Source organism: Pan troglodytes, chromosome 21 (genome assembly GCF_028858775.2).
Source record: "Pan troglodytes isolate AG18354 chromosome 21, NHGRI_mPanTro3-v2.0_pri, whole genome shotgun sequence".
In the NCBI taxonomy this organism is placed as follows: domain Eukaryota; kingdom Metazoa; phylum Chordata; class Mammalia; order Primates; family Hominidae; genus Pan; species Pan troglodytes.
The window spans coordinates 29933370-29951738 of record NC_072419.2 but is presented as its reverse complement, the minus strand read 5'-3'; the positions used below and the strand labels follow the sequence as shown (position 1 = coordinate 29951738).

Sequence of the window (18369 nt, the reverse complement as noted above, 5' to 3'; positions counted from 1 at the left end):
GATTCTCTTTTGCAGAACTTGCATGAAGGGTGTGGGTTCTATCCAATCTGTTATCCCCTGTTCCTTCATCCATCCCATTGCCATGCGAGTCTTACTGAGGAGGTGATCTTTACTAGAGGCCACGGATCATTTTTCCATTTCTGCATACATACAAAATTAAAGTTCACCTTGGCCCAGGACCCCTTGGGGGGGTCACGCCCCCTGCGCCGATGTCCTGGGAGCTAGCGGTGCGCAAGCTCGGCTCACACACACCCCGCCCCGGGGCCTCCTGGGAACTGTAGTAGGCGGCTCGCGAATCCCCGCCGCCATGACAGGACCCGGACTACAGCTCCCGAAAGGCCTCGCGCGTCGCGCCTGCGCCTGCGCCCCTGCGGCCGCCAGAGGGAGGGTTAAGGCGCCTGGGCGCACAGCGAGCCGGCTGAGGGGGCTGTGGCGGCCGCGGCGGGCGACATGGACAACGCGGGGAAAGAGCGTGAGGCAGTACAGCTGATGGCGGAGGCCGAGAAGCGAGTCAAGGCCTCCCACTCCTTCCTCCGAGGGCTGTTTGGGTGAGCGCCAGACCGTGCGTGCCCTGGGGGGGGGGTCTCCGTACTTGGCCCCCTTCCTTTCAGGCTGACCCCCCGAGTCCCCCACGCAACCTCTGGGGCCCTCAGACCACGTCTAGGGGCCCTCAGCCTGCAGGCGCCCTCCAGAAATCCTGTAGGGTCCCCCAGCGCCCCCTGGAGCCCCCAGGACGCCCAGGGGCCCTCAGTCCGCACGCGCCCTCCAGAGACCCCACAGGCCCCCCCAGGGTCCCTGGAAACCCCGCATCCTCCCAGGGGCTCTCAGCCCCCACGTGCACTTTAGAGACCCCCTAGGGCCGGCAGAACTCCCCAGGGTTCCTCAGCCCCCACACGCTCTCCGGATCCCCTAACACGCCCCCTTAGAATCCCCAGAGTCTCACAGGGACCCTCAGCCCCCACGCGCCTTTCAGAGAACCCCTAGGACCCCCAGAGCTCCCCAAGCGCCCCACGAAGCCCCTAGAACACTCTGGGAGGGGGGCTGTCAGCCTCACGCGCCCTCTGGAGACCCCAGATCGCCCCCCTCGCCCTGGCCCGTGTTGGTGCGGGGGTCCCACGACCTAGAAGGTCAGCGGCTCCCTGAGGCCCGCGGGCGCGGTAGCTCGGGGCGCGCGTGGGGCCCCCTTCTCAGTGCGTAGCGAGTCGTATCGGTGCATTTCGCCACGCTGAAGCCCGTATCGCTCCGGAGACCGGTCCGGGTGAGGCGCGCCGGGGTGGAGCCGGAGGGGTGGAGCCGGAGGGGTGGGTGCGGGGGCCGCCCCCGGCGCCTGGAACGCGCACCTGGGGGCGTCCCGCCTGCAGGTGGGCCCCGCGGGGGAGGGGGCGGTCCGGCGCGGGATCCAGAGCTGGTGTGCTTGTTGGCCTCTCTCCAGGGGCCTTGCGCCGAGTACACCTTTAGTAAATACTTGACTAATGAACGAATATATTTTCTCAGCATAGTATTTTTCCTTCTCCAAAGATTGATTGATAGCCAGAGCCTCCTGTTTGATTAACGGTAACGCTGCTGCTGTTTAAGTCAGGCGCCCTTTGGGAATCCCTTTAATTTCCTGTAATTCTTCCGTGCTCTCCTAAGGAGGATTTTAAATTCCAACCTCTCAAAAAGCAGAGCCCGCACTGACAGCCCGGAAGAATTCTGGGCTGTTGAATATGTGAATGATTCAGCTGTTTAGGATGAGAAAGACAGAAATTTTGTGTGTGCCTGTTTCGTTGTTTTCTCTTGAAAGTGAAAGATCCTTTGCTGTTACCAAGAGCAGATACTTAACCCATTGCATGACTAGACACGATTTTATTTCTGTACACATTCAGTTCAGACTCTATTTCAGAAGACAGACATAATGGGCTCTTAGCTTGTTTTGCCAACTTCATTCTTTTGGCTATAAATTATAATACTTTACCGCTATTGATACGTCTTTAGGAAATGCTTAAGGACAAGTTGCATGCAGTACGCATAACTGCAGAAATGCATAAAGGGCTGCAAAAATGCAAGAAGATAAGGGTCCCTGTCCTCAGGAACCTCTCAGAGGACGTTTATCACAGCTGGTTTCTAAATTTCTCATGTGATGTGTAGGAGATATAGCTATGAATTATGTTTTGTTTTGCATTTAAAAGTTATGACAGTACCATCAAGTGCTAGCGCCACACTAACTCCTTTTAAATGTTTTGATTCACAAAACATTTAAAATTCACTCTAATAAAATTTAATGTCATAGTACCTCATGCCAGGAGGTTATTTTAATGTTACAACATTATTTCAAGTCAGGAAGTGTTTCCCTGTGGGAGAGTCTGTAACTGGCAGAGGAAAAAGCATGACAGCACTTGGTGCTTGTCTCAGGAGAACACTCCTTTTGGGAAAGAGGTTTTCGATGTTTTTAGGAAACTAGGCCAAATCTTGAGCTTATAATCCTTAAAGGATTTTGAAAAGCCTTTGTTTTTAAAGAAACGTCTCCCTTTTAAATGTTGCTACCTATGTTATTGACAGGACATACAAGAAGACGAATCTTCACCATTCACACTCAGTTTACACAAAAGTTAATGCATCTTAGTTCTTACCTGGGTACAACAGGTTGGTTTATTATCTAGCTTTGGGACCTAGGGCAAGTTACTTAGCCTCTCTGTGCTTCAGTTTCCAGTGTATAAAATGGAGACAATAATAGTATATCTCAAAATTTATGGGAGTTCAGTGAGGTTATGTTTACAAAACATTTGGAACCATGGATGTTGGAGACAGTGACCATGAGATATTAATTAGCATATTCATCAAAATTATCAGCTCCAGTTATTTATCAAAGAAGCAGTAGGCCAAACAGATAACTTTTCCAGAATTTCAGAGCCATAGACTGCATCATTGATTTTTTTTTTTTGAGACGGAGTCTCACACTGTCACCCGGGCTGGAGTGCAGTGGCGCGATGTCAACTAACTGCAACCTCTGCCTCCCAGGTTCAAGCGATTCTCCTGCCTCAGTCTCCTGAGTAGCTGGGATTACAGCCACCCGCCACCACGCCCGGCTAATTTTTTTTTTTTTTTGTATTTTTAGTAGAGACGGGGTTTCACTATGTTGGCCAGGCTGGTCTCGAACGCCTGACCTCGTGATCCACCTGCCTTGGCCTCCCAAAATGCTGGGATTACAGGCGTGAGCCACCACGCCCAGCCTCATTGATCTTTTAATGAAATAAAATATCTGAAAGAGCTTTAACCATTAATGTACCATGCAAGTGTGATTTATACTTTGAAGACTGTTATTTCCAGTAATACTTGCTCCAGGAAAGCTTGCAGGAAGAAGAGTACTTAGAGTTTTAGGAGTTTAGTAATATTGTATAATTACTGAAGCCAGAAAACAGACGTAGTGTTCCTGTGTCAGTAGGATAATTAAGATTCTGTATCAATTTTAGATGTTTAGAATCCTACCTTATAGATGGCATGTATCATCACCTTTCTAGACTGGAATACATGTTATTCCACCCTGCCCCTGCCTTCTTAGCTATAGAATGTCACCATTTTCATTCCTAAAGGTCTGCATGTAATCCTTTATTTAAAACGCAGAGTAATCCATCTCTATGTCAGACTCCAGAATTAATGTAATACAAAATTAATAAAACACACATACTGACTTGAATATCATCAGAGCTCATATATTTAAGAGCTGACTAGCTGGTGCTTTAAAGAGGATAAGCCATCTGTTTTCAGGTTGTGGCAGTCATTAAAAGGTGCTTGGCATATTGCAGATATTTCACATCACAGACATTCTGAATGCTCTATCTGCAGATTAAAGCCTGCCATGAGTTCTGTAGTGTTTACCACTCACAGTGGTTTTGTGGCAATACTGTATTCTTAGTAGTATTCTATAGCTTTTGTTTCTTGCTTTCAGTAAAATTAGATGAAAATATGCATATGTATTTATGAGAACGTGTCAGTCAAATATTTCTTCTCTGTGTAAGGCACAAATCCTCTGCCTTATCTGCTTGATAGGTAAGGTATCAATATTCCTTTCCCATCCCCACCTTCCTCCCCAGGAAAAGAGCTGACAAGGGATGCAAACATTGCAGGAAACCACTGTTGTGGTGGTTTGTGTTTCTGCTTAATTGCCCGTTAAGCAGTGATGTGCTTTTGTAGTTGTGGAATTAAAACTTTTTCTCAAGTTTGTAGTATAGTACGTTTAGTAAAACTACTTCCAAAGGAGTTGTCTTGTCCTTTAGTTTGTTGCCAGGGATGAGCTATGGAATTTTGTAGTTAATTTCAAATTCCAGTTTATAATGTTAATGAACTACTGGTATGATTTTAAATAGGCCTGAGTCTGACATTAAGATAGTTTTGAATTGGAAAAGCCTCTTATAATACTATCCCCTCCATCTTGTTGCTATGAGACCCGGTTGGGAATAACCTGCACAATGCACATAGAAGAAAGTGCTTAAGACTGACAGTGGAGGCCAGGTGCAGTGGCTCATGCCTGTAATCCCAGCACTCTGGGAGGCCGAGGCGGGTGGATCACTTGAGGTCAGGAGTTTGAGACCAGCCTAGCCAACATGATGAAACCCCGTCTCTACTAAAAATACAAAAATTAGCCTGGCGTGGTGGCGGGCGCCTGTAATACCAGCTACTTGGTAGGCTGAGGCAGGAGAATCACTTGAACCTTGGAGGTGGAGGTTGTAGTGAGCTGAGATTGTGCCACTGCACTCCAGCCTGGGCCCCCGAGCGAGACTCCGTCTCAAAAAAAAAAAAGAATGCCAGTGGAAAGATGTTCTTTATGGTTAATGCTGTCTTCCTTTGCCTTTCAGTGTTTAGTCTGAGTTTACACAAGAGCGACAAATTTGGCAATGTCAATGTAAATTTAATGAAAGGCCCCATTGGGTTATCTTGAAATAATTATGAATCTATAATTTATTGGTTGTTTGTGAAAATTGTGAATATTTCTTAAGCATTGTAGACTGTAAATTATCAGTATTCTTCACTTGTGTTTATTTCAACAAAGATTGCTTTTAAGTTTGGCCAAAATATGGTGGGGCCATGTGATAACATAGGTGAAGCATTTAGGTTTTCCTCAGTTACAATTCTTGTTCAAATGCAGATTGAACTTTTAAAAAAATTATTAGGCTCAGGTTTACTTACAGAGACAGGTGATACAGTATAAGAAATATATACGTATATTTGTGTATCTTTCTCAAAAGAAATCGATTATAAATTGAACAATTATTTTTATAAATTATATAATATACGTAAGAAATATAATTATATTATTATTCATGGGGAGACCAGGTAGAGGCTCAAGTTCTCTCATTTACTATTTTGGTGACCATAGTCAAGTAAATCATACTCAGAACTTGTTTTTTTTTAGTTTTCAGATGGGCAGAGAGACAGAATCTGTTTTTCACGATTGTTAAGGATTGAATGAGGTCAGAATGCTTATTCAGTTGCACAGAGCTATATAACTTTATTATAATTGTTTGGTTTTCTGATTTTAGGTTGTTACAGCTTGGTATCAAATGATAAACTGTTACCAGACTGGCCTTTTTCTTGTTGCATTTTTGCAGTTTTCTCCACATATTCTTTCATTCTTGTGAGCTCTGTGAGGTGCAGTTACTCTGGAGAGAGGGAGGGCCAGTAATCATATGTGGCTTCTTGGAAGTCTGCCTGTTTTGTTGCTGTGGCTAACACCTCACGCAGCCTGAGGCATGCGTTAGGCACGTGGTAAATATTGGTGGAGAGAATGAGTGTATTAATGCTAATACAAATGCTGATGTTTTTTCTTTTATTCTTACCTAGTTTTCAAGAGCAAAGCTATACCAAGTAAAGGAGAGTTTAAGTCGCTTTCTTCCGTTTTATTTATGTATTTATTTTTTTGAGACGAGCTCTCACTCTGTTGCCTAGGCCGGAAGGCAGTGGCGAGATATCTGCTCACTTCAACCTTGACCTCCTGAGCTCAAGAGATCCTCCCACCTCAGCCTCCCAAGTAGCTAGGACTACAGGCATGCACTACCATGCCTGACTAATTTTGTATTTTTTGTAGAGACAGGGTCTTGCTATGTTGCCCAGGCTTGTCTCCAACTCCGGGACTCAAGCGATCTGCTCTGCTGACCTCAGCCTCCCAAAGTGCTGCGATTACAGGTGTTAGCCACTGTACTAGGCATTTTATTTAAATATTTGCTTATTATAAACATTGTAGCTGTACACGGTAGAAAAGTACAAGGAGTACAGAGTTTTCTTCTTTTTTTTTGAAATGGAGTCTTGCTCTGTTGCCCAGGCTGGAGTGCAGTGGCATGATCTTGGCTCACTGCAACCTCTGCCTCCTGGGTTCAAGTGATTCTGTTGCCTCAGTCTCCTGAGTAACTTGGATTACAGATGGGTGCCACCACCCAGCTAATTTTTGTATTTTTAGTAGAGACGGGGTTTCACCATGTTGGCCAGGCTGGTCTTGAACTTCTGACCTCATGATCCGCCCACCTCGGCCTCCCAAATGCTGGAATTACAGGGATGAGCCACCGTGCCCAGCGCAGAGAGTTTTCAGTTGAAAAGTAAAGTTCTCTGAGTCTTCTTTTTACGTAATCTCACTCCCAAGAAGCAACCATTTTTAACTTTCTCATTAGTTTTTCTGATGGTTACCACCATATTTCTAAATAATTTTAGAGCACTTCTACTTCCTGATATCTTGATTTTCAGACAGTATCTGTTGATTTTGCTAAAAATGATGAAAAATTTATTATAACTTACATAGTCTTACATTTTCCCCTTTACCTCCTCATTTTACTTAGTTATGTCTCAATCTCTATTACCTTTTATATATAAACAGCATATTTAAATCTTAATTCATCTATGAATTAATGCTGAATAATTAAGCTAATCAAAATATTATACTTAAATTTTTTTAAATATATTTTTCTATTTTTGTGAGTTATGGAGTCAAAGAGAATATATTGTCCAAATTGTGATATTTTTGAGATACTAAGAAAATGGGTACAAGTCAAGCATATCTATGCAATGAGGACACAGAATCACCCTAGTTACAGACTTCATATACTCTTCTTAGATTTTCACATTGTGTTTATCTGATTGGATGATAAAATCAGTAAAGCTTTTGTACCTTCAAAGAATTTTCAGTGACTAATAAAGTTCACAGTAAGGAAACTTGGAAGTAGAGTTTCAGAATGTTAACTATTTCTGTATTTAAGTGGAACTTATAAGTAATAACAAAATCTAATAAGTCAATACTTCCTTGAATTAAGGTATATTTTTTCATAGTGAGGACTCGCCTGTCAATTCCAGTTTTAGTCCGTGTATTCATTAGGGATTAGTGTTGTATTTTGAAGGCCTTTTTGAATATCTGCGGAGATAAACATTTTTCTCCTTAGAGTTATTATATGTTAATTAGTAAATATGAGGCCTCGTATTGTACTGTCCTCGCACTCCTGGAGTAAACCTCTCAGGATTATAATGTATTTTTAAATGTAGACTCCATTTTTATTTTTATTTATTTGTTTATTTTTTTGCGACAGGGTCTCACTTTGTTGACCAGGCTGGAGTGCAGTGATGTGCTCATTACTCACTGCGACCTCCGCCTCCCAGGCTTAAGTGATCCTCCCACCTCAGCCTCCTCAGCAGCTGGGATTACAGGCACAGGCCACCATGCCCAGCTAATTTTTGTATTTTTATTAGATATGGGGTTTCACCATATTGGCTAGGCTGGTTTCAAACTCCTGGGCTCAAATGATCTGCCTGGTTGGTCTCCCACAGGGCTGGGATTACAGGCATGAGCCACTGTGCCTGGCCTAGATTCTATTTTTACATACGTGATTTAGGATTGTTTTATCTACAATTCATTTGTATATAGCTTTACTTTATCAGCTTGAAGTATTGCTGTTACAGGTGCCTCCTAAAAATAATTTGGATGTTTTTCTTTTTTTTTTTTTTTTTTGGACTCTGGTCTTTGAAGATTTAAGAATATACCACAGTGAAACCATTGGGGCTTTTGATGGGTATTTCTTTGATAACTTTCTTGTTTTTGTCTCTGGAGTTTGTAATGTTTAAATTTTCTATCTCTACTGAGGTCAATTTTGGTAAATTGTGTTTTCCTAGGAAATAATTCATTTTATCTAAGTTTTAAAAAATGTATTTGCATTGTGCATAGTAGTCTTTTCTGACTTTTAAAAATGTTCTGTTTTAGTAATTTTCTTCTGTCACTTTATTTTTGTGTTTGTGTTTTTCCCCCTTTTTCCTTGATTCTTTTTCTCTAAACAACCAATATTTTGATTGATTTGTTCTACTGGTTTTGTGTTTTCTGTCTTACTGACTTATACTTTTATCTTTATTGCTTTCTTTGGCTTCTTTTGTTTTTCCCTCTGGTTCATTTTTCTAGGGAGGTGTTTATTCACTGTTTTCATTACTTTATTTGTATGGATTAAAATATTCATGGCTATACATTTTTTTCTTAAAACTGCTTCAGTTGTATTTTATAGATCCTGTTACATAATGTTTTTATCTTAGTTTGTTTCCCCTTTGTTGCAAGAGGCTTTTATTGTAAGGGTTTTATTCCAGGTAGAAAGAATGGCCTTTCTTTGTATATTATTACTTAAACTTTTTTTTTTCATTATGATCAGAGAACTTACTGAGATTTTCGTTGCCACTTAATATATTGTTGGTGTTCATGAATAGTCCAGGTACACTTTACTTAAAATTTTTTTTTTCGACATGGAATCTTGCTGTGTTTCCCAGGATGGTCTCGAACTCCTGGCCTAAGCAATCCTCCTGCTTTGGCCTCCCAAAGAGTGCTGGGATCATAGGCATGAGCCACCTGCACCCAGCACCCATGTACACTTTATTTTTTTGGAGACAGAGTCTCACGCTGTTGCCCAGGCTGGAGTACAGTGGTGTGGCTCACTGCAACCTCTGCCTCCCAGGTTCAAGCGATTCTCCTGCCTCAGCCTCCCCAGTAGCTAGGAATACAGGCACACGCCACCACACCTGGCTAATTTTTGTATATTTAGTAGAGACACGGTTTCACCGTGTTGGCCAGGCTGGTCTCAAACTCCTGACCTCAAACGATCCAATTGCCTTGGCCTCCCAAAGTGCTGGGATTGTAATCTCCCATGTATACTTTAGAAGGTGGATATTTTCTTATCAAATTTTGATAGAGATCCCTCTTGTCTAGTTATTGATTATATTGTCTCTGTGTTTCATGTCTGTATTTTCTGTTCACTTGATCTGTTTTGGGGGGCATATTAATATCTGCTTTCTTATAAGTGTATTTCTATCTTTTTTAACGTTTGCAATTTCTGCTTTATAAAGGGGGCTACTGTGTTTTTGGTACATAGATTTTCACAACTAATATTATTATGAATTATATTTTTAGCATTATGAAGTGAACTTCTTTATTTCATTTAAGGTCTTTGAGCCCAAATTCTACTTTGTTTCATTGCAGGGTAGCAATCTCTGTTTTCTTACTGCTTGTGTTTGCATTCCTTAGGACTGTATTATGTAAGAGGATCATACATGCTGTCTGTTACCTTGTGCCCTCTGCTGCCAGTTGTGGCCATGTGACTGACTTTGACTGATGAAGTATGAGTGGAAGGCACTTCTGCCATGGCTTTTACCCTTCTGTAAGAAATTAAGAAGAGTATATATACCGGATAAGTGCTACATTCCAGAGTAGAGAATGATGACACTTGGAGAAAGAGGCAGCAGTCACAGCCAGTCTGCAGTAAACAAGTCAAGTGACTGAGAGAAGCCTTTGGGAGATGTCAGGGTTATTTGCTGTTATGACAGCTCTAATGAGAGCTGCTTGATTTGTTTGGTATACTTTTGACCATCTCTTTATTTTAAGCCTTTCGGAATAGGTATTTTAGTTGTGTTTCTTGTATTGAGCACAAAGTTGAGTTTCGTTTTTTGAGCAGATCTGAAAATGACGAGTATATGATTGGTTCTTAACTGTCATACTACTATATTTACTGTATATTATATTTTCATTGCTATTTGTCTTCATGTCTCTTTTTTTATTTAGGAAGGTTTGTAATTTTGTTCTACTGGTTACCTTTATGCTATAAATGTTTTTAAATATCCTTAGCTCCTTTTCCTTACTTAGGCACCTATTATTTTGTTCACTCCAGAAAACTCCTGTTACCTATGTGCTTCTCAGTGAGCACATTCTACATCTCTTGTTCTCTAATATGCCTGTTTTTTTTTTAAAGCTGTTTGTACTTTGTCAGACATAGAAGTGTTTCCCTATTATTTTTCTACCCTTGTCCTTACATTTTGTCTTAGATCTACAATACAACATATGCAGTGACACCACCAGTCATTTCAGCTATGTTTCCTAGTCATCTCTTAGTTATCCCTTGGGTCCTGGCTTACACTGGGGGTTGCGTGCTGGATGGCCTGGTTGTATAATCCTTGGCTCACACTTTTTTCCCCCTTGAGTTTCTGGTAAAGCATTGTTCCACTGTTGTTTTGCTCCGTATATTGCTGTTGAAGTCTTAGCCTGATTTTCTTAGTTTTATAAGTAACTTTGAGTTTTTATGTGGAAGCCCAGAAATGTTCTTCATTTATAAAATCTAGTCATCTTACTAGGATATGTTTCACAGTAGACTATTCTGGGTCAGTTTTCCAAGTACATGTAGGCCTGTTCAGTATTTCGATTCATGCCTTTTGTTTCCAGAAAATTTTCTCAGATTGTGAAAATGGGTTTTTTCTTCCCCTCTTTAGGGACTCTAATTACATGGATATTGGCTCTTTGCCCATCCTGTATTACTTTTACTTAGATCCTTTTCTCTTCATTTTTGTTCTCTTGGCTGTTTTCATAGTTTTCCTTATTGTCAGTAGAATCTGCTTTCCCCTTAGGTATGCTATAACAGAGATTTTATTTCTGAGATCATTTTGTCTTTTTATTTCTATCCTTCTAGAATTTGAAACAAGAGTTCATCATCTTATTTTTTTGTGTATTTCCATGATGAGTTTTTAAATTTCTAGCTTATGATGTACTTTCATATCTGTTTAATAATATTTCAGTCATATGGAATTGTTTTCCTGTGCCTTGTGATTGTTTTAGGGAACGTATTTTAATTCTTGTTTCTTTTTTGTTTTGGGGCTTTTTTGGTATGGCTCATTTTTATTTTAATATTTGTTCCTTTTTTACAACTTTTATTTTAGAGTCAGGGGGTACATATGCAGGTTTGTTAACTGGGTATATTGTGTGATACTGAGGTTTAGGGTACAAATGATCCTGTCACCCAGATACTGAGCATAGTACCCAATAGTTTTTCAACTGTTTCTCTCCCCATACCCCTCTAGTGTCCCCAGTGTCTACAGTTGCCATTTTTATGCCCATGGGTATCCAGTGTTTAGCTACCACTTATAAGTGAAAACATGCGGTATTTGGTTTTCTATTCCTGCATTAATTCACTTAGGATCTTCTTTCTTATGTAGTAGCTTCATATGGATGCTGTTTCTCCTTTCTGTTTAGTGTAGAGAGTCACAGAGTTTCTTGGGCACACAATAGCATGTGTTTCTGTGATAGGAGATGAGCGGTTTGTGTGACTTCATGGGTTTCTTAGTTTAAATGCTGCCTTGTGTAGGTACAGTTAAGTGCGGTTTCTTTAATGAATGGTGCTGTGGAGGGGTAGGTTTGTGTGACTTCTAATTCTGTGATACTCTTTTGTTTCAAGAACGTATTTCCATCACTTGCCTTCTTTCCTTTCACTGCCAAACCTCCATAGAGCTGCCCCCACCTTCTAAGTTGCCTTCTCCCAGAAGCAGTGTCTTCTGGAAACTGCAGCCTGTGGCAAAGCCCTTCTATTCAGTTCCCAACTGCAGTGTTCTGCCAGGTCTTCCACCTGGTCTGGGGTGTTTGCTCACCGTGGTAGGGCACTTCCTTGCTGAGAGTTCTTCCCTGGACAATGATTGCCAGGTTAAACTCCCCTCTCCTGTCCACAGACGCCCCTCTGACTGGCAGCAGAGGCAGTGTTGCTAGCTCTGGTAGTTTTGGATTTTTTATTTCCTCAATTATATTTAATGGAGGCTTGCTGAATACTGCCTCATTTTGCTGTAGGCACGGATTATGGGTGGTTGTGTATGCTTTTTGTTGATCTATAAGGTTTTTGGAGGATGTGTGGATATATTTATCTAAGCAGCCACCATGATTTTTTGGGAATCACATGTCTCATCAGTATTTTCTGAAGACTGAAATTCAGCTTAAATTTTTATAAAGACTGAAATTCAATTTAAAAACTGCTCTTGGTAAATCAGGTTGTATGTAACAGTCATTTCTGAATTAATCTAGCAGTTACCATTATCTTTCTTAAGTATTTAAATATGTTTGTTTTGTTTTATAAATAGGTCCAGTCTATACCTATTTCTTCTCTATAAAGATGACTACTCCCCATATAAAGTTGAGGCATTAGAAAACTATTGTCAAAATAAAGTCTAACTAGTTTTCTTTGTTATACTTGTTCTCATAAGCTTTATTTCAGGAAATTGTGCTTAAACACAAATACTTTGGTCACAGTCCTTAAATGTCTCTGATTATTTTCTCTGTTTGAGAATCTATGATTTTTGTCCTTAATTAAGCAGAAGTAAAGTGAAAAGTTCTTAGAAAATTGATTCCAAAAGCTCAAGGCCACTGAGACAGCACTCTCCTTACTGGTACAGTGCTAGCTGGCTTGGTGGAATTTTTCTTTCTCTCCAAGGCCAAGACAGGCCTCGCTGCTCCAGGGAACTGGAGGCTGGTAAATAAATGATACTGTTCATTTGTAGGTGGTCTGACTGAAGCCCATGCCCTGGGCCTTTCCACCATACCTTGGGCTTCTGCATTACCGATTTATAAAAGAACAGTGAAACATTTAAATGCTGCCTTTTGCTGTAAGAATTCAAATTAGCATTCTGGAGAATATCTCCCTCCTACCTTTTTAAAAAAATAGTTTTTAATTGACACATTGTATTGCATATATTGATGGGGTACAGTTTGATTTTTTGATATACGTCTGTGTTGTATAATGATCAAATCAGGATAGTTAGCATACTCATCACCTCATACATTTATCATTTCTTTGTGTTGAGAACATGTAAAAATATCTCTTCCAGTTGTTTTGTGTCCTTCTGGGGCCTCTGCATCTCCTCCACTGAAGAAATCTCTACTTTTGCATCACATAAAAGATTTGTACTGTTATAAAATATATTAAGCGCTGAAATAAAGTAATCTTGGAAGGGTTAAGTTTACCTAGGAAAGCCCCAAGTTTTTAGAATCTGTGGAGATTCCAGAAGTGAAGCATCAGGTGGAAATAAATTGTTTATAGAGCCTATAATATCACAGAGTAGTTGTGTATGGCAGAGGCACTTTCAGACAGATTTTGAATTTTCCTCTCTTCTAGATTCTTTCTACATTTGCTTATTATTTTGAGGCATACATGGGAAACCTTAAAAAATGAATGTGGACAGTTTGTTCCATCCAGACACTAAGCAGTCAGCCTTGTTATTGTGGCCTGTGTGCCAGGCCCCGTGCTGCTTCCTCTTCCCCAGAGCATCAGTCTAGTGGCTAAGGAGATACTGCTGGTAAATAATGAGAAGAAGGAGGTACCATGCTTTGTGGGGATCCCCCCAGGCTCCCCACACTGGGCAAGTCCATTTTCAGTCTTTTGGGGTGGCTTGACACACCCCTTCATGGCATCCTGATGTTAGAGCTGAATTTTGCCTCTGGTTCTACATGCTTATCTTCATAGTACTGTCACTGTCACTTTTTTTGGTATTTCTACTCTAATATCTTGTGATTTTAGAGGCAACTTTATTTCTATCTCAGGAGTTGTCAGCCTTTTTCTTTGAGGTACATCTCATGATGTGTGTGTCATTAGTTCTCACAATTCTACGATGTCTCCTTCCTCCCACCCACAGTTTTAAAATAGTACGGACTATAGTTGTCATAGTTTTACAATGCTCTGCAATAGTTATTATTCAGGATGGGGGAAATCAAGATTTTAGATTATTTGAAGATGAATTGGTTTTCACAGCTCTGCTGTTCACTGGCTCCTGGTGGGACATTTGTGGCTTTGACAATGTTTCCTCAGGGGAACATGGGGAATTGATAGGCTTTTTCTCAGACCCTTCTGGCCGTGAAGCTTTATATTCTTTCCTCAGTGTCGTGACCTCCTTGTGGGCAAGAAGTTTATTTCCTTAGTGTTTTCTGGCACATATGGATCTCAGTAAATATTTCCTGAATAAGTATGGTCAAGAAGAAGAGAGTCTGCCTTGCCTCTGGAATGCAGGAGTGGTTCACCTGGGCCAGCCAGGTGGCAGTGGTTTTTGTGCTAGCTGGGCAGTGTTTTCTTTCACGGTGGGGAAAATGTTTCTTCTTCCAAGTCAGATTCCTGTAATACAAAAAAATAGTTAATTTAGCTCAGTTTAGCTTCTTAATGTCAATTGAGTGCTAAGTGTTGTAACTTATGTCGCTGCGTAATATGGATTCCCCACAGAATATTTTTTCCAAGGATCTTCTGCCTCACTGTGAGACCTCTGGATAACAGTTGTTACTTTGAATGCAAATTCTGAATACTTGTCCATAAAATTTACAAAAAATTAACTTTCACATAAAACAAAATAAGCATCCGGTGTAATTTCAAAAGTACCTTTTTTCAGGAAGTTTTAAAGTTATGGTCGGTTTATGACAAATGGGTTTTTAAAGTGAGGCTACCTCTGGCAATTCTGTTTCAGGAGACATGAGGATCTCATGGTTTAGCAAAGTTCAAAGGTCACTGAACTTGAAGTCAAGTGTCAGGTACACTACTGACCTTGGCTGGGTAGCCTTGGATAAGCCATTGTCCTCTAGATGCCATTTTCTCTTCAGTAAAATAGAGATAGTGTCTTTCATGGTTGTAGTAATGAAAATGACATAACATATATGGAAATATCTAGCATAAAACCTAGAATAATGTAGGAACTCTGTTAATTCTAGCTGTATCCTGTCTCTGAAAATAAGTGGATAAAGTACATTTTAATTAAGCTAGTTTTATTTAGAAACCTTTAATAAGAATGATTGAACTATAATTACAGTTCAAGATTCCCAGTACTCTTTAGAAAAACAAGACCCAAGAAAGTAGCAAGACTTTACGCCAAGGGAGGTATAGCTAAGGTTGAGAACGTTTTCATGTGAGGAATTTTCCATTTAGGAAACTTATTAGCTGTTTTTCTTTTTTTTTAATGTGTAGATTTGAAGTGGAGGGAAAGGGACATGAAGGTGTGAGAGAAAGCTGTAGCTTATTCTGACACTTCATTTTTGGTATGGCTTGTTGCCATTCTATCTTTCACTGTGTAACATAGTCCCCAAAGGTTTTTGTTTGTTTTTTGATTTTGTGTGTGTGTGTTGGGGAGGAGGTTTTATTGAGATTTAATACACATACCATACAATTCACTGATTTAAAATGTACAATTCAGAGGTTTTTAGCCTATTCACAGGGCTATGCAACCACAGCAGTTTTAGAACATCTTCATCACCCCAGAAAGAAACCCTGTACCATTTAGCTGTCATTTTCCCTCACCTCCCTGCTTTTCCCCAACACTCCCACCTCTAGATGTCTTTGCCTGCTTTGCGCTGCTGTAACACAATAACCTTAGCCTGGGTAATTTATAAGAACAGAAATGTATTTCTCACAGTTTTGGGGGCTGGAAAGTCTAAGATCAAGGCACCAGCGTCTGGTATCTGATGAGGGCCTTCTTGCTTTGTCTTCACATGGTAGAAGAGAACCAGAGAAAATGGAACCTCCCTTTCACAAGCGCTTTTATTAGTGGCCTTAATAAATTCATGAGAGCAGAGGGCTCATGACCTAAACACCTCCCAGTAGGCCCTACCTCCCAACACTGTTGCATTGGGGATTAAATTTTAATTTAGTTTTGGAGGGGACAAAAACATTCAAACCATAGCACTACCAACCACTAACCTGTTTTCTGTCTCTAAAAATTTGCCTACTGTAGACCTGTCATATAAATGGAATCTCACTGTGACTGCTCATATTGCGCATTAATATTCCATTGTATGTGTATACCACATATTATTTATCTGTTAATCGGTTGATGGACTTTTGGGTTGTTTCCACTCCTTAGCTTTTTTTTTTTGTTTTGAGACGGAGTCTCTGTGTCGCCCAGGCTGAAGTGCAGTGACACTATCTCGGCTCAGTGCATCCTCCGCCTCCCAGGTTCAAGTGATTCTCCTGCCTCAGCCTCCCGTGTAGCTCGGACTGCAGGCACCCGCCACCATGCCCAGCTAATTTTTGTATTTTTACTAGAGATGGAGGTTTCACCAAGTTGGCCAGGCTGGTCTCAAACTCCTGGCCCTGAAGTGATCCACCCACCTCAGCCTCCCAAAGAGCTGGGATTACAGGCGTGAGCCACTGTGCCTGGCCACTTTTTAGCTATTATGATTAATGCTGCTGTGAACAGTTGCATACAAGTTTCTGTGTGGATATGTGTTTTCTCTCTTTCTTTCTCTCTCTCTTTCTTTCTTTCTCTCTCTCTCTCTTTCTCTGTCTCTCTCTCTTTCTTTCTTTTCTTCTTGACAAAGTCTCGCTCTGTCACCTAGACTGGTGGGCTGGAGTGCAGTGGTGTGATCTCGGATTACTGTAACCTCAGTCCCTCAAGTAGCTGGGACTACAGGCATGTGCCACCACACTGGCTAATTGTTTTTGTATTTTTAGTGGAGATGGGGTTTCGCCATGTTGTCCAGGCTGGTCTTGAACTCCTGACCTCAGGTGATCCTCCAGCCTCGGCCTCCCAAAGTGCTGGGATTACAGGCGTGAGCCTCCTTGCCCCGCCGGGATGTGTTTTAATTTCTCTTGGGTGTGTACCTAGGAATGGAATTGCTGGGTTATATGGTAACATTTTCCAAAGTGGCTGCACCCTTTTATATTCCTCCCAGTCATATATAAGGTTTCTCCACATATATAAGGTTTCTCCACGTCTTCCCTGACTCTTGTTATTTTTTGTCTTTTGACAGACAGTAGCCCATCCTAGCCATCCTAGCAGGAGCCATGTGGTATCACATGTGTGGTTTCGATTTGCATTTATTCCAAATACATGTTCCTTATGAGACATACAATGTAACATTCCCAAAGGTTTTTATGCCTTCCATACATGGATCTAGATATGATAACCATTCTGATTGAGTACCTGCTCTGGGTGAAGCTCTGCAGTGGCAGGTGTATGTGGATTATTTCTTTTGATTCTCATAATAACTCCTAGGTATACATTATCTTCAGTTTACGCATGCCAAAACTGAGGTGTGAAGGAGTTAAAGAACTGGTCCAGGGCCATACTGTTAGTAGTTATTGCCTAAGGTCTGAGTCACACCTGAGCCTTGCTGTATGCCCAGCCTCTGCTCTGCACTAGGACTTGTGTTGACAGGGAGCTGCAAGCTCCTCTGCTGGAGCTTGGAGTTTAATGGAGTTCCTAACACGTGTGTGCACTCTTTCATGTACATATGTTCATACCAGGCCCAGCATCCAGTGTCAGCCTTGACCTGTTCTGTCTCTGAGTCCTTATGTCCATACCCCACTGAGTTCCTTGTTATGTGTACTGTACAGAGTCTGCTGCATCTCAGTTTTCCGCTGTTTATTTTATGATTATAAATAGACAAGATAGATAAACGTCTTTCATGGAGGGGCCTTAGCATAGTAAAAGCAAAGTTAACTCTGGGAGGATTACGGAGGATAATTTTGGCTTTTATGTGAGAAGAAATTTCCAAGTAGCTTAAAGCTGTCCCTCAGTGGAATCAGCTGCTTGGTAAAGAACTTTGCAGAACTGTATATGTCCAAGCAACAGTGGAGGTACCCTTCTCTCAGGGTGTTGTAAAATGCATTTCTCAGGGTGTTGCAAAATGCATTTCTAAACTGGGCCGGACCCTGAGGCTTCCTCCAGGTTGGAGAAGGACTTGCCCTTACCAGAGTTGACATCATACAGCTGTAGAATGTCGTGCCACTTTCTCATAAGACATGGCTTCTGAATAAACATAGTGCTGAACTCTTGGGAGATAACAGGGTAAAGATGTCTTTATCCTTCAAAATTTAATCTCCTTTGAAAAACGTACTTTTAACTACTCAGACTGATATAAAACTTCCAGCTTTTATAGATGGGAAGGACTCTGATTAAAGATGTAATCAGAATAACATCTTCAGTTTATAACACCTCTGGTTCTGGGGTCAGCCAGATCTGTGTTTGAGTCTTTTTTTTTTTTTTTTTTTTGAGACATAGTTTTGCTCTTGTTGCCCAGGCTGGAGTGCAATGGCACGATCTCAGCTCACTACAACCTCTGCCTCCCAGGTTCAAGCAATTCTCCTACCTCAGCCTCCTGAG

At 41.2% G+C, this 18369-nt stretch overlaps 1 protein-coding gene across 2 annotated transcripts in view; it reads left to right on the top strand.

Annotated features, from left to right (window-relative positions):
* The first annotated feature begins 334 nt into the window (after window positions 1-334).
* Window positions 335-18369, top strand: part of NAPB (NSF attachment protein beta) — a 47040-nt gene continuing 29005 nt past the window's right edge. The window contains exon 1 of one of the 2 annotated variants that reach the window (XM_063803234.1): window positions 335-548. Coding sequence is in view for 1 of the 2 variants with exons in the window: in XM_514551.9 (XP_514551.3) it covers window positions 451-548 (98 nt within the window). In the remaining variant the exon portion in view is untranslated. The remainder of the gene's footprint in view (window positions 549-18369) is intronic. The other variant, XM_514551.9, reaches the window with a different exon arrangement.